The sequence below is a fragment of the Myxocyprinus asiaticus genome, chromosome 19 (genome assembly GCF_019703515.2).
Source record: "Myxocyprinus asiaticus isolate MX2 ecotype Aquarium Trade chromosome 19, UBuf_Myxa_2, whole genome shotgun sequence".
Lineage (NCBI taxonomy): Eukaryota > Metazoa > Chordata > Actinopteri > Cypriniformes > Catostomidae > Myxocyprinus > Myxocyprinus asiaticus.
In genome coordinates this window covers 4,532,955-4,548,594 of record NC_059362.1, presented here as the reverse complement: position 1 = coordinate 4,548,594, position 15,640 = coordinate 4,532,955, and the positions used below count along the sequence as shown (strand labels likewise).

Sequence of the window (15,640 nt, the reverse complement as noted above, 5' to 3'; positions counted from 1 at the left end):
GGCTACCACCCCTGGAGTTCGCTAGTTCGAATCCCACGGTGTGCTGAGTGACTCCAGCCAGGTCTCCTAAGCAACCAAATAGGCCCGGTTGCTAGGGTGGGTAGAGTCACATGGGATAACCTCCTTGTGGTCGCTATAATGTGGTTCAATCTCGGTGGGGCGCGTGGTGAGTTGAGCGCGGATGTCGCGGTGGATGGTGTGAAGCCTCCACATGTGCTATGTCTCCATGGCAACGCGCTCAACAAGACATGTGATAAGATGCACGGGTTGATGGTCTCAGATGCGGAGGCAACTGGGATTCACCCTCCGCCACCCGGATTGAGGCGAATCACTACGCCACCACGAGGACTTAAAAGTGCACTGGGAATTGGGCATTCCAAATTGGGTGAAAAAGGGGAAAAATCCAAAAAAGTATTGTTGTGTACTGGAAGCTCCTGTCACCAAGACAAATTCCTTGTATGTGTAAGCATACTTGGCAATAAAGCTCATTCTGATTCTGATTCTAAACGCACTAGCAGAAAAGAAGCTTGATTCTCCTAATATGGCATCTGCACTAAACAGTTACCCAGAATTCAACACAGCGTGACGTCAGCTTCACATTCTCTATAGAAATAGTCCAGGCAAACACAGTGGTAGGCAGGCAGCAAAAGATTCATACAGAGTTAATCCAAAGCAGAGTCAAACACGGGCAGAACAATACATGAAATAATAACGCTCAGAAATGTAGCCGGGGCAAACAAGACTTGCAAAGGGTGAACACACACTTAAAATAGTGCTTAAAATAGTGTGAGTGATATGGGACAGGTGTGTAGTAATCAGTCCAGGCATGTGGGCACTTGGGAAATGTAGTCCATTGTTAATACTCGGGCGAATGAAACCTCCGGTGGCCACTTGAGGAATCTTCACCGGCGTTCGTGACACAATGAATCCCGTTCTATCATTTGTTGTATTATCACTTTGATAAGTGAAAAATAAAATATGTAAAATATGTTTTATTCTATTATTTTCACATTTTTTGAAAATGCTTTGAATTTTTTTTACACTATCTGGGCATTTTGTAGATTAATTTGTGATAGATAAAGGTGTCGGGTTGCTAAAGACCTATGGTATGCACGGCAAATATCGATATCATTATTTACATTTTTCCACGTTAATATTATGGTGATGGGAAAAAAATTATCTTTGCCAAATCTATCTAGGAATTCAACAACAGTCCCTTAGAAGGTGCAGTTATCAGGCTTTACCCAAAATCACCCTCCCGTACTGAAATTTATTAGTTTTACAGTAGTAACATAGGGTATTTTGGCAAATGACAAAAATGTAAGTATCATATAAAATAAGCTAACCTTTTATGTGAAATCTATTATACTTTTGTGTATTGAAAATGTGTTATTCAATACACATAATAATTTGTTATTATTGTAATAAATAATGTTTTTAAAGTGTTTAGTCTACTATTGTATTTATAAATACTATAATTTACTTTTAGAAAGACTATCTACATTGATATAACCACAGAAATAGGGAGCCATTATGATCGTATATGCTTATTGCTTTGCATTGTACATAGATACAGTTGCAATCAAAATTATTCAACCCCCCTGACCAGCAATACATTCTGGTGATGTGAATTAAAACACATCAACTAAAACCTCAGTAAACAGTCATAGTAAGTTTTGAATACACATTTGAGTGATTCTGAGAACAAAGAGTTCAGTTTACCCACATTTTAAAATAAAAAAATAACTAATTCTCTCCACAAATGTTATGTCAAAAATATTCAACCCCCAAAGTCAGTCATTCTTTATCCTTAATAACAGCAAATAAATGTTTCAGGTAAGTGTTCTCAGGCTTCAGACACCTCTCTATTAGAATTTGTACACATTTCTCATGAGCAAAAGCTTCCAGCTCATTGACATTCTTTGGTTTCTGTGCTGCCACTGCTTCCTTGAAATCCCAGCAAAGGTTTGCAATGGGATTTTAGTGATGGACTGAAAGTGCCGTTTAAGGACATTCCACGACCTATCCCTGAACCAGATTTTTGATAACTTGGTTGTATGCTTGGTGTTATTGTCTTGCTGGATCACCGAGCTTCAATTTACACTCTGAAGGCATCACATTTTTCATGCCAAAATGGCCTGGTACCTGAAAGAATCCATGGTGTTAGTCACATAGTCAGGATAGCCGTTTCCTGTAGCCGCAAAACACCCCCATAACAGGACTGACCCACCTCCATGCTTGACTGTGGGGATGGTGTCGTTCTTGTCATCACCTTGTCTTTTACTCATTTTCAGTTTAGTGTCATACGTCTATAAAACCTTCTTCCAGGACTGCACAGGTCTTTCCTAATTACTTCTTGAATATTCAGTCAACTGGAGTCAACATTTCCCTTGGTGAAGTTTTGCTTTCTTCCACACCCCAAGAAGGTTGCTGTTGTACCATATTTAAAAAATTTATGAATGGTGCTGTCAACTTTGTCTATTGGAAATTGAAGTGCCTTGGAAATGTACTTTTAGCCATGACCTTTCTTGTGTAATGAAATAATCTCCTCTATTAGCTTTTGATACAGTTATTTTAATTGCATTTTTTGCAGAGAAATACATTTTTGCTTACACCGCTAAACTTAAATTTTAAAACTTAAGTGCCATTGCAGATTGATGACTTAATTTTGTTTTAAAACAATTACTTGTGTAGCCTTACATATTTAAGAAACAGCTACATGCAATAGGGGTTGAATAATTATGACATGGCTGTATTTTTAAAAAATCCTGCTATTTACAAATATTAGGTTATATATTCACACTGTGACTTTGAATGTGTCACTCAACTGATATAGATGTAAAGTTTAAAAATTCTGGGTCATCAGAAAAGCTTACCTTTGTAAATCCTTACTGTCTTGGGGGGGTTGAATAATTTCGATTGCAACTGTATTAGGAAATAAACTGGCCTTGTTTTGTAAACTGGTACTTTTATATTAATTTAACAATACATTTGGTGATTTGGAAATAGTTCTCTTAAGTTTGATGAAGACAACTGAGAAACATTGAGTGAAATATTGCAATGTATCGTAGTTTTGAATTGCAATACACCAAAAATAAAGAATCACAATAATATCATATTGTAACCTAAATATCAATATTATATTGTGTCGCCAGTTACCTTGTGATTCCCACCCCTAATGTTGTAGTGTATTCGGGTGTATTTGACACTCAGCCATATGTTTAATTACGCTTATGACATGAATGTGGATATGGTGGGTCACGGTCATAGGGCCAATAGATGTGACACTTCGAATAGACTTATATTCACCCTTGTCACATCAAATTTACTCGGACTAGTGCCAAATTTAATAAGGTAAGGGGATTCTTGGTATCTTACATGATATAACAGTCTTTTTTGGACTGTTCAAGGGTTCACACTTGCCATAATCACACATTTATTATATTTGCCACACACACCAAAGTGTCCATCATGCATTGTTTTCCGAAAGCCACCAGGTGGAAATGGACCCATGGTGCTTTGGCCCGTCATTGCCGCTTGCAGCTATATTTTTGCTCTTGTGTTTGTGTAGGACAGCATATCACCAGCACATGAAATGCATGGCAGCAACAATTCACTCCGCCGAAATGAGGCCACGTACGTCACAGAGGCCCACGAAAATAAAAACTACGAGAAGAAAGTCAAAGAGAGGGTATGCCATGGGTTTATTATCTATTAACCAATATTAGTACATCTCTAAAAAGCATTTCTTACAAATAAATCTAGTTTTAGCAGTCTAGCCACAAACTTGCCAAAAATTTGCCACTTGTTGTTTTCACATGCAAATAAGCTTGTGATTTGCTGTAGTTGTTTGCCAGAAGTTTGCTGCTCTTCACCAGTAGTGGTGAACCTGCAGCAAACCTTTGGCAACAATGGACAATGTGCTGCAAGTTTGCTGAGGAGCTCATTTGCATGTGGAAGTAATCAGTGGCGAATTTGCGGCAAGTTTGCGCCAAATTTGCCATGAACTCGATCTTTGTTGGGGATTTTCTACAAACAGGGAAGCCTCCCGAGGTTGACAGTCAACATTATCTGAAGGTTAACCCTGTGTTAAAAAGGGTTAACCTTTTTTAGTTTCAACTACTATTTTGTATGCTATTCATGGAAAGTGATAAATAAAATAAAATAAAATAATATTTATAAACATTCATTTTATAAAATGTTGGCAGTTCTTTTAAAAAAAAGTTGCCTCTAAAAACATAGTTTCATGTCGGCTATATCCAGGAAATTGAACGTTGCGATGTGACAAGTATTGCATGAAACTGTCTTTCTGTGCAGCAGTCCCCATCAGATGCCCTCATCAGAAAGCAAAATAAACACACTGATCGTAAGCAGAAGAGTAAAACAGAGAGATCTGTTCCATCAGCTGCTCCTCATAACTACAAGGCCTATCAGCTCTACACTCTTTACAGAGACAAAGATGGCAAGATAATGCAGGTAAAGGAATCTACAGGTTACACAGTTTCACAATGACATTACATTGATTCATTACTCAGTTTGGACTGTTAGTGGGGAATCTCCATTGACATTACTTTTAAGTAATTAGGTTAATTACCAGGCCAGCCTGGTAATAATGCAATACTGAATCGAGTGTCAGAATTTACAGATTGTATTTTGAATGCTTTATCTCTTGCAGTAAATTATTTGTGGAACTGTATTTTTGAATAGATTATTTTATTTGTACCATTTCCACTGAAGGCCCCGTTGAATGGCTGCAGGTGTGAACCTCTTATTAATAAACTGGAGAATCAGCTCATGGCCACTAAAGAGGAAATCCAATCAGAGATTCACACAGTACAAGAACTCATGAACAGCAAGATTGGCCAACTGGACCGAAAGAACAAACATCAGGTACTAACACCTCAGACACCGGAAGACCTCTTGCCTTACCAATATAAACACCTAAGCTCAAGTTAACTTTAGTTTAACTTCATTGACCTCATATCTTCATTAGGGGTCAAAAGCAGCTAAACCTACTACCCATTGTAGGCCCCTGGTCCAATGTACAGTCAATTTGAAATATACAGTTGAAGTTTACATACACCTTAGCCAAATACTTTTAAACTCAGTTTTTCACAATTCCTGACATTTAAACATAGAAAACATTCCCTGTCTTAGGTCAGTTAGGATCACCACTTTATTTTAAGAATGTGAAATGTCAGAATAATAGTAGAGATAATGATTTATTTCAGTTTTTATTTCTTTCAGCACATTCCCAGTGGGTCAGAAGTTTACATACACTTTCTTAGTATTTGGTAGCATTGCCTTTAAATTGTTTAACTTGGGTCAAACGTTTTGGGTAATCTTTCACAAGCTTCTCACAATAGTTGCTGGAATTTTGGCCCATCCCTCCAGACAGAACTGGTGTAACTGAGTCAGGTTTGTAGGCCTGCTTGCTCACACACTTTTTCAGTTGTCCACAAATTTGCGACCAAGCTTTAACTTCTTGGCTGATGTCTTGAGATGTTGCTTCAATATATCAACATAATTTTACTTCCTCATGATGTCATCTATTTTGTGAAGTGCACTAGTCCCTCCTGCAGCAAAGCACCCCCACAACATGATGCTGCCAACCCCATGCTTCACGGTTGGGATGGTGTTCTTCGGCTTGCAAGACTCACCCTTTTTTCCTCCAAACAGAACAATGGTCACTGTGGCCAAACAATTACATTTTTGTTTCATCAGACCAGAGGAAATTTCTCCAAAAAGTTTTCCAAAAAACTTTGTCCCCATGTGAACTTGCAAACTGTAGTCTGGCTTTTTTATGGTGGTTTTGGAGCAGTGGCTTCTTCCTTGCTGAGCAGCATGAGGTTATGTCGATATAGGACTCGTTTTACTTTGGATATAGATACTTGTCTACCTGTTTCCTCCAGAATTTTCACAATGCCCTTTGCTGTTGTTCTGGGATTCATTTGCACTTTTCGCACCAAACTACGTTCATCTCTAGGAGACAGAATGTGTCTCCTTCCTTAGGGTGCGTGGTCCCATGGTGTTTATACTTGCGTACTATTGTTTGTATAGATGAACGTGGTACCTTCAGGGTTTGGAAATTGCTCCCAAGGATGAACCGGACTTGCTGGGGTCCACAATATTTTTTCTGAGGTCTTGGCTGATTTCTTTTGATTTTCCCATGATGTCAATCAAAGAGGCACTGGGTTTGAAGGTAGGCCTTAAAATACATCCACAGGTACACCTCCAGTTCAGTACACCTCCTATCAGAAGCTAATTGCCTAAAGGCTTGACATAATTTTCTGGAATTTTCCAAGCTGCTTAAAGGCACAGTTAACTTAAACTTAAACTTCTGTCCCACTGGAATTGTCATATAGTCAATTAAAAGTGAAACAATCTGACTGTAAACAATTGTTGAAAAATTACTCGTTTCATGCACAAAGTAGATGTCCTAAGTGACTTGACAAAACTGTAGTTTACCAATATTAAATCTGTGGAGTGGTTAAAAATGAGTTTTAATGACTTCAACCTAAGTGTATGTAAACTTCTGACTTCAGCTGTATCATTGAAAGATCCTCATGAAAAAAGTTATCAACATTTTTTTTGATTCATCAGAATACTTCTCAGATACAAGCCATATTGGCTAATTGACCTATGTCTTCTGAATCCATTCTGAAGACTTGCACCAAATTTTGGCGAATTACTAATAGTGCACAACCAAAATACTCATCATATCTCTGCAACCGTTTGCTTGAGAATGTTGAGATTTTGCATGCTTTTTCTTTGGTACAAGCTCTAACATATTCTAAACAAAATTCATTCAGACAAATCAACAGAAATGGCTGTGGACAGCCAATCAAATATCAATAGCTGTGAATAGGCTGATCTTTATGAAATATGATGTGTGCTTCTTCAACTTCTGTGAGTTGAGGTTCTTCTGCAAATTGCTTGCAATTTTAAGTTTCAAATACACATATGTCGCTAGAGAGCTCAAAGTTACATAGTGCAGCTTTAAGATTCCACACAATTTCTAGGTCACTAATAAAATCAGCAAATTTGTGTCATTAACAGTGTTAACTCATTTTGTACAAAAGGTCAGATTTCCTAACTTTTATTTAAGCACTCAAGATGCTCTATGGAACATTTCCAAATCATGCTGGATAACATGGATAATCAGGCTTTGCCCAATTTTTAACTCAAACTTTATGCTGATAGTATAATTTGTAATAAAAAATAAGATGTATTAAATAGAAAAATGCTAAATGGAAGCATTTTCAAGAGTGGACTTTAACTTTCAAAACAAATACATACACTCACAAAAATGAGGTAACATCAAAATTAACTAATTTGTTTCAAGTAAAAAATAAAAAAATAAAAATAAAAATCTATTCAACATAAATCTATTTAACATAAAAAAGCCATTAAAAATGCCACTTCATGTCAAAAAAGTTGCCGACCCAGTTCTAGAAAGTAAAATCCTGTTAAAACATTTTTCACACTCTCACTGGTTTAATTTGTCTGCTAACAATGTCCAACAGTGTATTGACATCCATTGCAGAAGATTTATGTCATTTTTGTCATTTTTTCTGAAAGTCATGAAAATTTTCAACATAGTGTCATTTCCTGCACATCTCAAATTCTGTATTGTGTTTAATAGAATTCTGTGCTGGATATAACGTTGATGGACGCCGACTGCTTTGTGTTGCTAAGGCTAATTTCATAGCTTACATTTTATGTATTCTAAATAAACAACGATAATTGTACACTTTTTGCATAATTTGGCAAAATTATCTTGATTAGAAATGACACCCAATAAAAATATTCTGCTCACACATTATATTTACCTTGAATTTTAATTTGTCTCATATGTAATCTCAAGCATGCTCTTTACTGACACTTTTGTCCACTTGGTTAACAAGCACACTAACTTTAAAAAAGCTTTATTAGGGGCAAAATTGTTTGGTAAGGTGGAAATGACAACTGTGTGACAGTCATAAACATTTTTAAAACAATGATATGAAATCATTTTTTAAACAAATATTGAAATGGTTTGTTTATTACACTTTTTTGTTTAGATGATCATAGTTTCAAACATGTAATAAATAATGTGTGTTTATAGAGTTTAATATTGAAAATCTAGGTCTGGAACCAGGCTAAAACATTAGAATCTACACATAAAAGGCATTTGAAAAGTACCAAAAATAAATGATGAAGGCCTGGTAGAAAGTCTCTGAACCTTGTAATGAGACCTTCATATAAAGAAAAAAAAGGTGCCTAAATGTGAAATCGGCCCAAAGTTGAAGAAACACCCATTTATCTGTTTATCTTTTATTTATAAATGTTTTATTTGTACAGTATACAGCCTCATGGGTATTTCTGTGTGAATTGATTGGATTATTGATAACAGCTACATACATTTTGGTACCTGATGGTGCGTGTGTGTTGATTTTTTTAGATCCGAGCTCTAGATAAGATCACTTTAGAGCGAGTGTCAGCAGAGAGAATCCAATGTTTACATCGAATTGACAAAAGAGCAACACAAGAACGCCTGGAGGGAGAGAAGAGGCAGGTGAGATTTCCCAAATACTTTTCATGAATGTTTGTCATACATTTGCATAAACCGGGCTTTTTGATTTACAAGTTTCACATGCTTTCAAAACATGGAACACTGTCTTTGTTGCAAAACTACTCAATCTGGCTTTACTGTTTGCTCTGAATAAAACTCTAGTGACGTAACTTTGTGCATTAAAATAGAATGTTTGAGTACATGTGTGTGTTTATTTACATTTTAAAACAGCTTCAAATGTGGCATATCTGCTCTGAACATGACATGGTCAACACAGTGTTCCAGTCCTGCTAGAATACATGGTTTAGAAACAGCTATGACATGAAACACCTGTTCGCCAGCTTCTGTCTCTATCACTGTACAGCACCCATAGAAACCAAATATTAACCTTAGTTTACATGTCAGGGTCTGTCTTCTAGTGGAAGGATAACACTTCATGAATTAGATTAATAAGACAATATTTTAATGAGAGATCATGCTATATTGTAAATATAGTCACTGTTGTTGCCTAACAACACACTTTAGCCATGACCATATTTACTGCAGCACAGCCTCTCGTACCTTATTGATTGAATCTAAATTAGCATAGGGTAATCTTTGCATTTTCTCTTTCCTTCTCTTTATAAGCAGGCGTCAGTAGTCAATGATCTTAAGAACTGGTGCCTTTCTAAGATCCAAAGTTTGGAGACACGTCTCTCTGGCGACCGCTGCACCACCAAATTACGGCGTTCCTCATCCCTGATTGACATGCTTTCAGATCAGGATCCTCATTTACACCCTGCTGAGTCGGAATCGTCCGGGGGCAGAACACATGACTGTGCCTCAACAAAACAGCCAGAGGCAACAGACAGAGGTGAGACTGCAGCAGCAACAACATCTGCTAAGGACAGATCAGCCAGTTACTATGTGATTAAGGTGGACGTCTCACCAGGTACGACACACATGATTGGGTGGATGAACACACACACATACAACTTGGGGAAGTTCACTAAGAATGAGTTGTGCTCAATGATAGCATCGTTTATGTCCACATGCTGTCTATGTTGTTTTACCCACCAATTCATTAGAGGAATTATACAAATAAAAGGTTAACGCCACAAACACTAGCGTTGGGTATTGCTTATGAGTTCCTGATTCAATTCCGATTCACAAGCTCTCAATTCGATTCAAATCTGATTTTGATTCAATTCGATTCAATTGCGATTCATGTGTATATTTCAGATATTATGTCCATTTTGCTTACACATTGATGTATAAATGTATCTGTTGACTGGATGATTCTCAGAACGGCATTATTATGCTGCTGTCAAATCCTAGGCTTAGTGTCGTACGATACCAGTCACTTTTTTCTATTTTTATTGTATGTATTGTATCTAGTCTGTGTGTTATAATGTTGTATGTTTGCTAATGGACTGAACTGAAACTGAACTGAAATTCTCTCTCAGCTAATTCTTTTAATTACAGGTGACCATTTAAGTAGGTACATTAAAATATTAATTTTACAAATTATATTTTATCACTAGTTTTTCATCATTTTGGATACATTTTAGCTCTTTAAAAATGTGCAGATATATTCCATCAATAAGTATGATTTCATAACACTGTGCATCGCACCCTGCTGCGTATGGGGCTGCGTAGCCACAAACCGGTCAGATTGCCCATAATGACCCCTGTCCATCGACCTTGTAGCAGTGGAAGAAGGTCGCCTGGTCCGATGAGTCCCATATTCTTTTACATCATGTGGACGGTCGTGTACATGTGTGCTGTTTACTTGGGGAAGTGATGGCACCAGGATGCGCTGTGGGAAGACGACAAGCCGATGGAGGGAATGTGATGCTCTGGGCAATGTTCTGCTGGGAAACGCTGGGTCCGGCCATTCATGTGGACGTCAATTTGACAGGTGCCACCTACCTAAACATTACTGCAGACCAGGTACACCCCTTCATGGCAATTGTATTCCCTGATAGCAGTGGCCTCTTTCAGCAAGATTATGCACTCTGCCACACTGCACACATTGTTAGGGGATGGTTTGAGGAACATGATGAAGAGTTCAAGGTGTTGCCCTGGCCACCAAATTCCCCAGATCTCAATCCGATTGAGCATCCATGGGATGTGCTGGACCAACAAGTCTGATCCACAGCAGATCCACCTCGCAACTTACAGGACTTGAAGGGTCTGCTGCTAATGTCTTGGTGCCAGATACCACAGGACACCTTCAGGGGTCTTGTAGAGTTCATGCCTCTGTGGGTCAGCGCTGTTTTGGTGGCACGCTTTGGACCAACAGCATATTAGGCAGGTGGTCATAATGTTTTGGCTCATCAGTGTATAAGTGCACAAGTCATATGGACTACTTTTATGTTGCTCTTAAAGTGCATTAATTGTGTTTTTGTCCTTTTTTGAGTTTGACAAACAAGGTCACTATGAACTGCCATTGTACGGAAAAGAGCTGCATAAATAGTTTTCTAAATGTCTCCTTTTGTATTCAGTGGAAGAAAAGATAAGAAACAAATAAAGTGAATTTACATTTTTGACTGAACTATTCACCTCTTTTACAGTGTGTATGTTGAAGTACAGAAAAAATCCTCAAACTTTTCTTTGTCTTTTCAGATGATAAGCAGCCACAGATACAGAATCAGTCTGCACCGCAGTCTCCTTGTATAGTTCGGCCTAAACAAAGATCAAGGGCAAGTAGTGACCCTCACAGAGCACAAAATGAATGGCAGGACTCCAGTCTGGAGCAAGAATGTGTGCTAGATCACAAGAACCTCAAAAAGCGCTGCCAACAAAGGGCCAAGACCAAATCAGTCACACAAACCTCGAAAGGTTCAGGAGACCGCCACACCGCTGAGACTTTCTTTGTCCAGGAGCGTGAAAACATGCACGCGCTGGAGGTCACGCAGTACTTTTTTGAGGCTGTGACACTGCAGATGGAGCGCTGGTATGAACGGAAGATTGAGGAAGCACGCTGGCAAGCCAACCAGAGAGCACAAGCTGACAGAGCCACTCTGCTGGACAGAATAAGCTACCTGGAAGATGAACTCAGGCTACTGAGAACTAACAAACAGGACGAGAGCTAGTATTTAATATACATGCTTGGGCAAAGTTCAGAATTTAAAGGAATAGTTCCCCCCAAAATGAAAATTCTATCATTATATATTCATCCTCATGTTGTTCCAAAACCATATGACTTCCTTTCAAAGGTGGTGCACAAAATATGATCTTCTGAAGAATATCCTGGCAGCTCTTTTCTATATAATGAAAGTAAAAGGAGACTGGGGCTATCAAGCTCCAACATGGCAAAAAGTTCACTGGAGGGGAAGATTTTCAGTGAGTAACGACTTAAATTTGGGTCAGTTTCTCTCACAAAACCATCGTATGACTTCAGAATACTTCAAATATAGCGCATGCGTCATGAGTACTACTTTATGGTGCTTTTGCATGCTTTTTTGAAGCTTGAAAGTATCAGTGTCCATTCATTATAATTGCATGGAAAAAAGTGACTAGAGCAATGAATACAATTTTCTCCTTTTGTGTTCCACAGAAGAAAATGTCATATGGGCTTTGAACGACATGAGGGCGTGTAAATGATGAAAGAATTGTCATTTGGGTGAACTAATTCTTTAAGAATTGGCTCCCTTTCAATTGACGAGTTTGAATTTAAATTGAATTGGGAGGTCCCACAGGATGTTAAATTGGAATTGAAATTGGAATGACAACAAGAGGATTTTACTTCATTGCAATTTAAAGAAATTCAACTCAGTAACAACAATTTACGTATTAGTCCAACATAAGTGACAAAACATACAGTAATTACTTTAATTTTGAATAATTATGCCTATTTAATCCCTTACACTTAGATTTTTTTCCCCCCTCAACTGATTAGACATTCAACACTGTCAAATAAATTAACACAGCCATTAAAAAAAGAGTTTAATTTTGCCTTACAGCACCACAAAATATCCACCTCATTGTTTTCAAATAACTACGGAAAAAATTATATTGAAATCATAATTTTAATCTGTTGATTAATTAAGATCACAATTAATTTATTAAGAGCTATAACAAAACAAATGTACTAATAATAATGTTTCTGTAAATTAAGTATTCCATTTGGCTGTGATTAATTCCATGGTCCATGGAAATAAAAAAAAATAAAATAAAAAAATAATATATATATATATATATATATATATATATATATATATATATATATATATATATATATAAATTAGTAAGTATATATAAATTAAATACAAATGTTTATATTTGGCATTTCAAACTATAATGTCAAAATATAAAGTTTCAGGAAGTATTGTTTGTATGATAACTACTAAGGCTGTCAATTTAACACGGTAATTTTGTGCAATTTAATTATATAAAAATGTGTGTTAAAAAAATGACCACAGTGAATCATGCCCCCTGACTGTACATAAATTCCGTCATAGGGAATTTTTCTACCATTAGAGCAAATCAAGCTTGAAGTACCGGATGTTTTGGCAAGTAGAAGTCAGCAGGAGGCAGTGCAACTCCTGCTCTGCAGGCACTGGGGGGAGGGGTCTCAGAAAATATTGAGTATATGCGATTAATTAAACGACATGTAATTAATACAAATAAAACATTTAATTGATTGAAATCCCTAATGGTTACATGTTTATGGGTACTTCACACTTAACTAAATGTATTATCAAACACTACAATTACAGCAGTTGATTTCTTTGAATTTCATTCCATTTTAATGCTACTTTCTTAAAATTATAATTCTGCATCCTTTATGCTACATCAATTCAAATTAAATTCAAATTCAGGAACTGAATTGGTATTCTCAGTGGAGTGCTGAGTGGTGCACAACCCTGATAGTATAACACTGGTGTAGTAGACACTGTAATTTACAAAGTTCCGAATGGATTAGCGAAGTTCAATAAAGCTGCTAGCAAATTTGGCCAAAGTAGCTGCTAATAAATAATTTCTATGAAACACTATACACAAGTACATGAATGCAAATGCTTCTAGCTCAATTTCACATTGTTGTGTTTTTAAAATGTGTCATTGCAATTTATAGCACTACAGAAGTACATGTTGCATTCTCAGTGCTGCCGCTAGGAGTGTTATTTGTGTAAGCTGTCTTTCTCCTACAGTCGGTTTTCTCTCTCAGGTATCTCAGATAATTTTACTGAGCAAGTTAGTTATAGTTAGTTAAACTCTCTACATGTGTACTGTATAGTTAGCTGCCTGAATAGTAACAAATCTGGTTTAGTGGCAGACATTTATTCGTAAATCTACCGACCCCTTCAGCACTGAGGTTTGCTACTGCCACATTAATGCAAAAACACATTAAGTGCTATATGTACGATGGGAATACATGCTTGCAACTAGTGGTCGACTGATATATCGCCGAGGCAGATAAATCTTCCTGTTTGGCCGATTTGTTTTTTGAGGGCGCTGAGAAATGCATGTGAAGCGACTGAGACATGTAAACAACCAGTCACGGTTCGTTTTCTTGTTACGTGCCATCATGTTACTACAATAATAGACCGGTATGCAACACACTGTCATTTAAACGGTCCGCATATCAGACGTGTTTGAGCTCATAATGTTGAAGTGCTCACCTGTTTCATTCTCCCTCTCTCTCCTCAACAGTTCCCTGTAAATTTTAACTATCTTGTCTAATGATAAAAAGGCAATATATATATATATATATATATATATATATATATATATATATATATATATATATATACACCGTCTGCGAATATGTGCATATCTCATTTAAACAGATGTAATAAACCAACCTCACACAACTTGAGCAGATCCAGCATCCTGTGGAGCGATCATTTATTTACCTCTTAAGCACATATTCTAACAGTTGCTCCTCAACAGTTCCCTGTAACTTCTAATGATAAAAGGCAAATATCAATAAAACTTGTATTATATACCATTTGCAAAAATTAAACAGATGTAATTAAAGATGAAAATCCATCGTTTTCTTCCCATTGAGCACTCATCTAATATCTTCCTCTGAAGTGCGTATTCAATCAGCCAGAATCAAAAACTTCAGGATCAGGATCAAAAGTTGATCTGATTCACAAATCATAACGGTCAGTCCATAACAATCCAAGTAGGTGATCCAGGCTGTTTAAACTGTCAGGAGATTGTTGATCAAGCTGAACCCGCACAAGCATATAAGTTCAACTTCAAGGCTGCGTCCGAAACCAGGAAAATGCTGCCTCTGGAGGCTGTATACAGAGGTAGGATGAAAATAAGGTGCATTTCAAACTGTTCAGAGACCAGTTTCCTTAAGAGTTCCATTTATTCAAAACAGATGTCAGTTAAGCCATTAATTGATTAGGCATCAAGGTTGCAAGTCAGCTGCCTATGTTTTCGGATGCAGCCAAGGTAAAAGCGCTTCACGTGTGCTATAAGAAAATGTCTTACTCACTATGCACTGTATGTACAATTGGTTTGTTTCGGTATTTCTTGAGTAAATGCGATTGTTAATGCGCACATGCCATCCATGGTTGCTGGACTACTGTGTGTACTGTTATTTCCTTCTTCCTAATTTATATTAACAATTTCTTCATGTGCAAATAAATTACTAACATTTGATGACTAAACAGAAATCTGAAGAAACTGCAATCTACCATTTAAAATACAATATTATTTTTTAATTTTGTGTGAAATTGAGTAAATATAGTACTAAATAAGAGTTAATATATTTTTTTAGCAATTTTATGTTTGCTATTTTCTATATTAAATTGTGTGATATATCGGCATTGTATCGGCCTATCGGCCACCCTGCTCTCTGGATATTGGCATCGGCTATTAAAAAACCCATTTCGGTCGACCACTACTTGCAACTCCTAGGCCAAGAATTTGTGTCTGTGTATACATACTTTTGTTAAGTCTATGGAATACATAATACACCATTACAAGCAGACACTGCCAAAGATTTGTTTAAACGCCTTGTTCTGACATGTCTGTTTTACATGCACGATCTTAAACTGATTATGTTTGACAAGATGACAACTTGTAAGGTCATATAAATGCCTTAAACACTTTCCAGTTATCAGGGTAAGATCATAAACGGTT

At 37.0% G+C, this 15,640-nt stretch overlaps 2 protein-coding genes across 7 annotated transcripts in view; both read left to right on the top strand.

Annotated features, from left to right (window-relative positions):
- Positions 1 to 12,713, top strand: part of ankrd6b (ankyrin repeat domain 6b) — a 72,226-nt gene extending 59,513 nt beyond the window's left edge. For 2 of the 6 annotated variants that reach the window (XM_051644835.1, XM_051644836.1), the window contains 6 exons: positions 3,572 to 3,691; positions 4,318 to 4,476; positions 4,738 to 4,890; positions 8,444 to 8,557; positions 9,185 to 9,485; positions 11,162 to 12,713. In XM_051644835.1, the coding sequence (XP_051500795.1) occupies positions 3,572 to 3,691; positions 4,318 to 4,476; positions 4,738 to 4,890; positions 8,444 to 8,557; positions 9,185 to 9,485; positions 11,162 to 11,631 (1,317 nt within the window). In that variant the 3' untranslated portion in view covers positions 11,632 to 12,713. The remainder of the gene's footprint in view (positions 1 to 3,571; positions 3,692 to 4,317; positions 4,477 to 4,737; positions 4,891 to 8,443; positions 8,558 to 9,184; positions 9,486 to 11,161) is intronic. The other 4 variants (XM_051644837.1, XM_051644838.1, XM_051644840.1 and 1 more) reach the window with 4 other exon arrangements.
- pcmt (protein-L-isoaspartate (D-aspartate) O-methyltransferase) overlaps positions 1 to 15,640 on the top strand; it is a 623,660-nt gene that overhangs the window by 455,530 nt on the left and 152,490 nt on the right. The gene's annotated exons all lie outside the window — the stretch shown is intronic.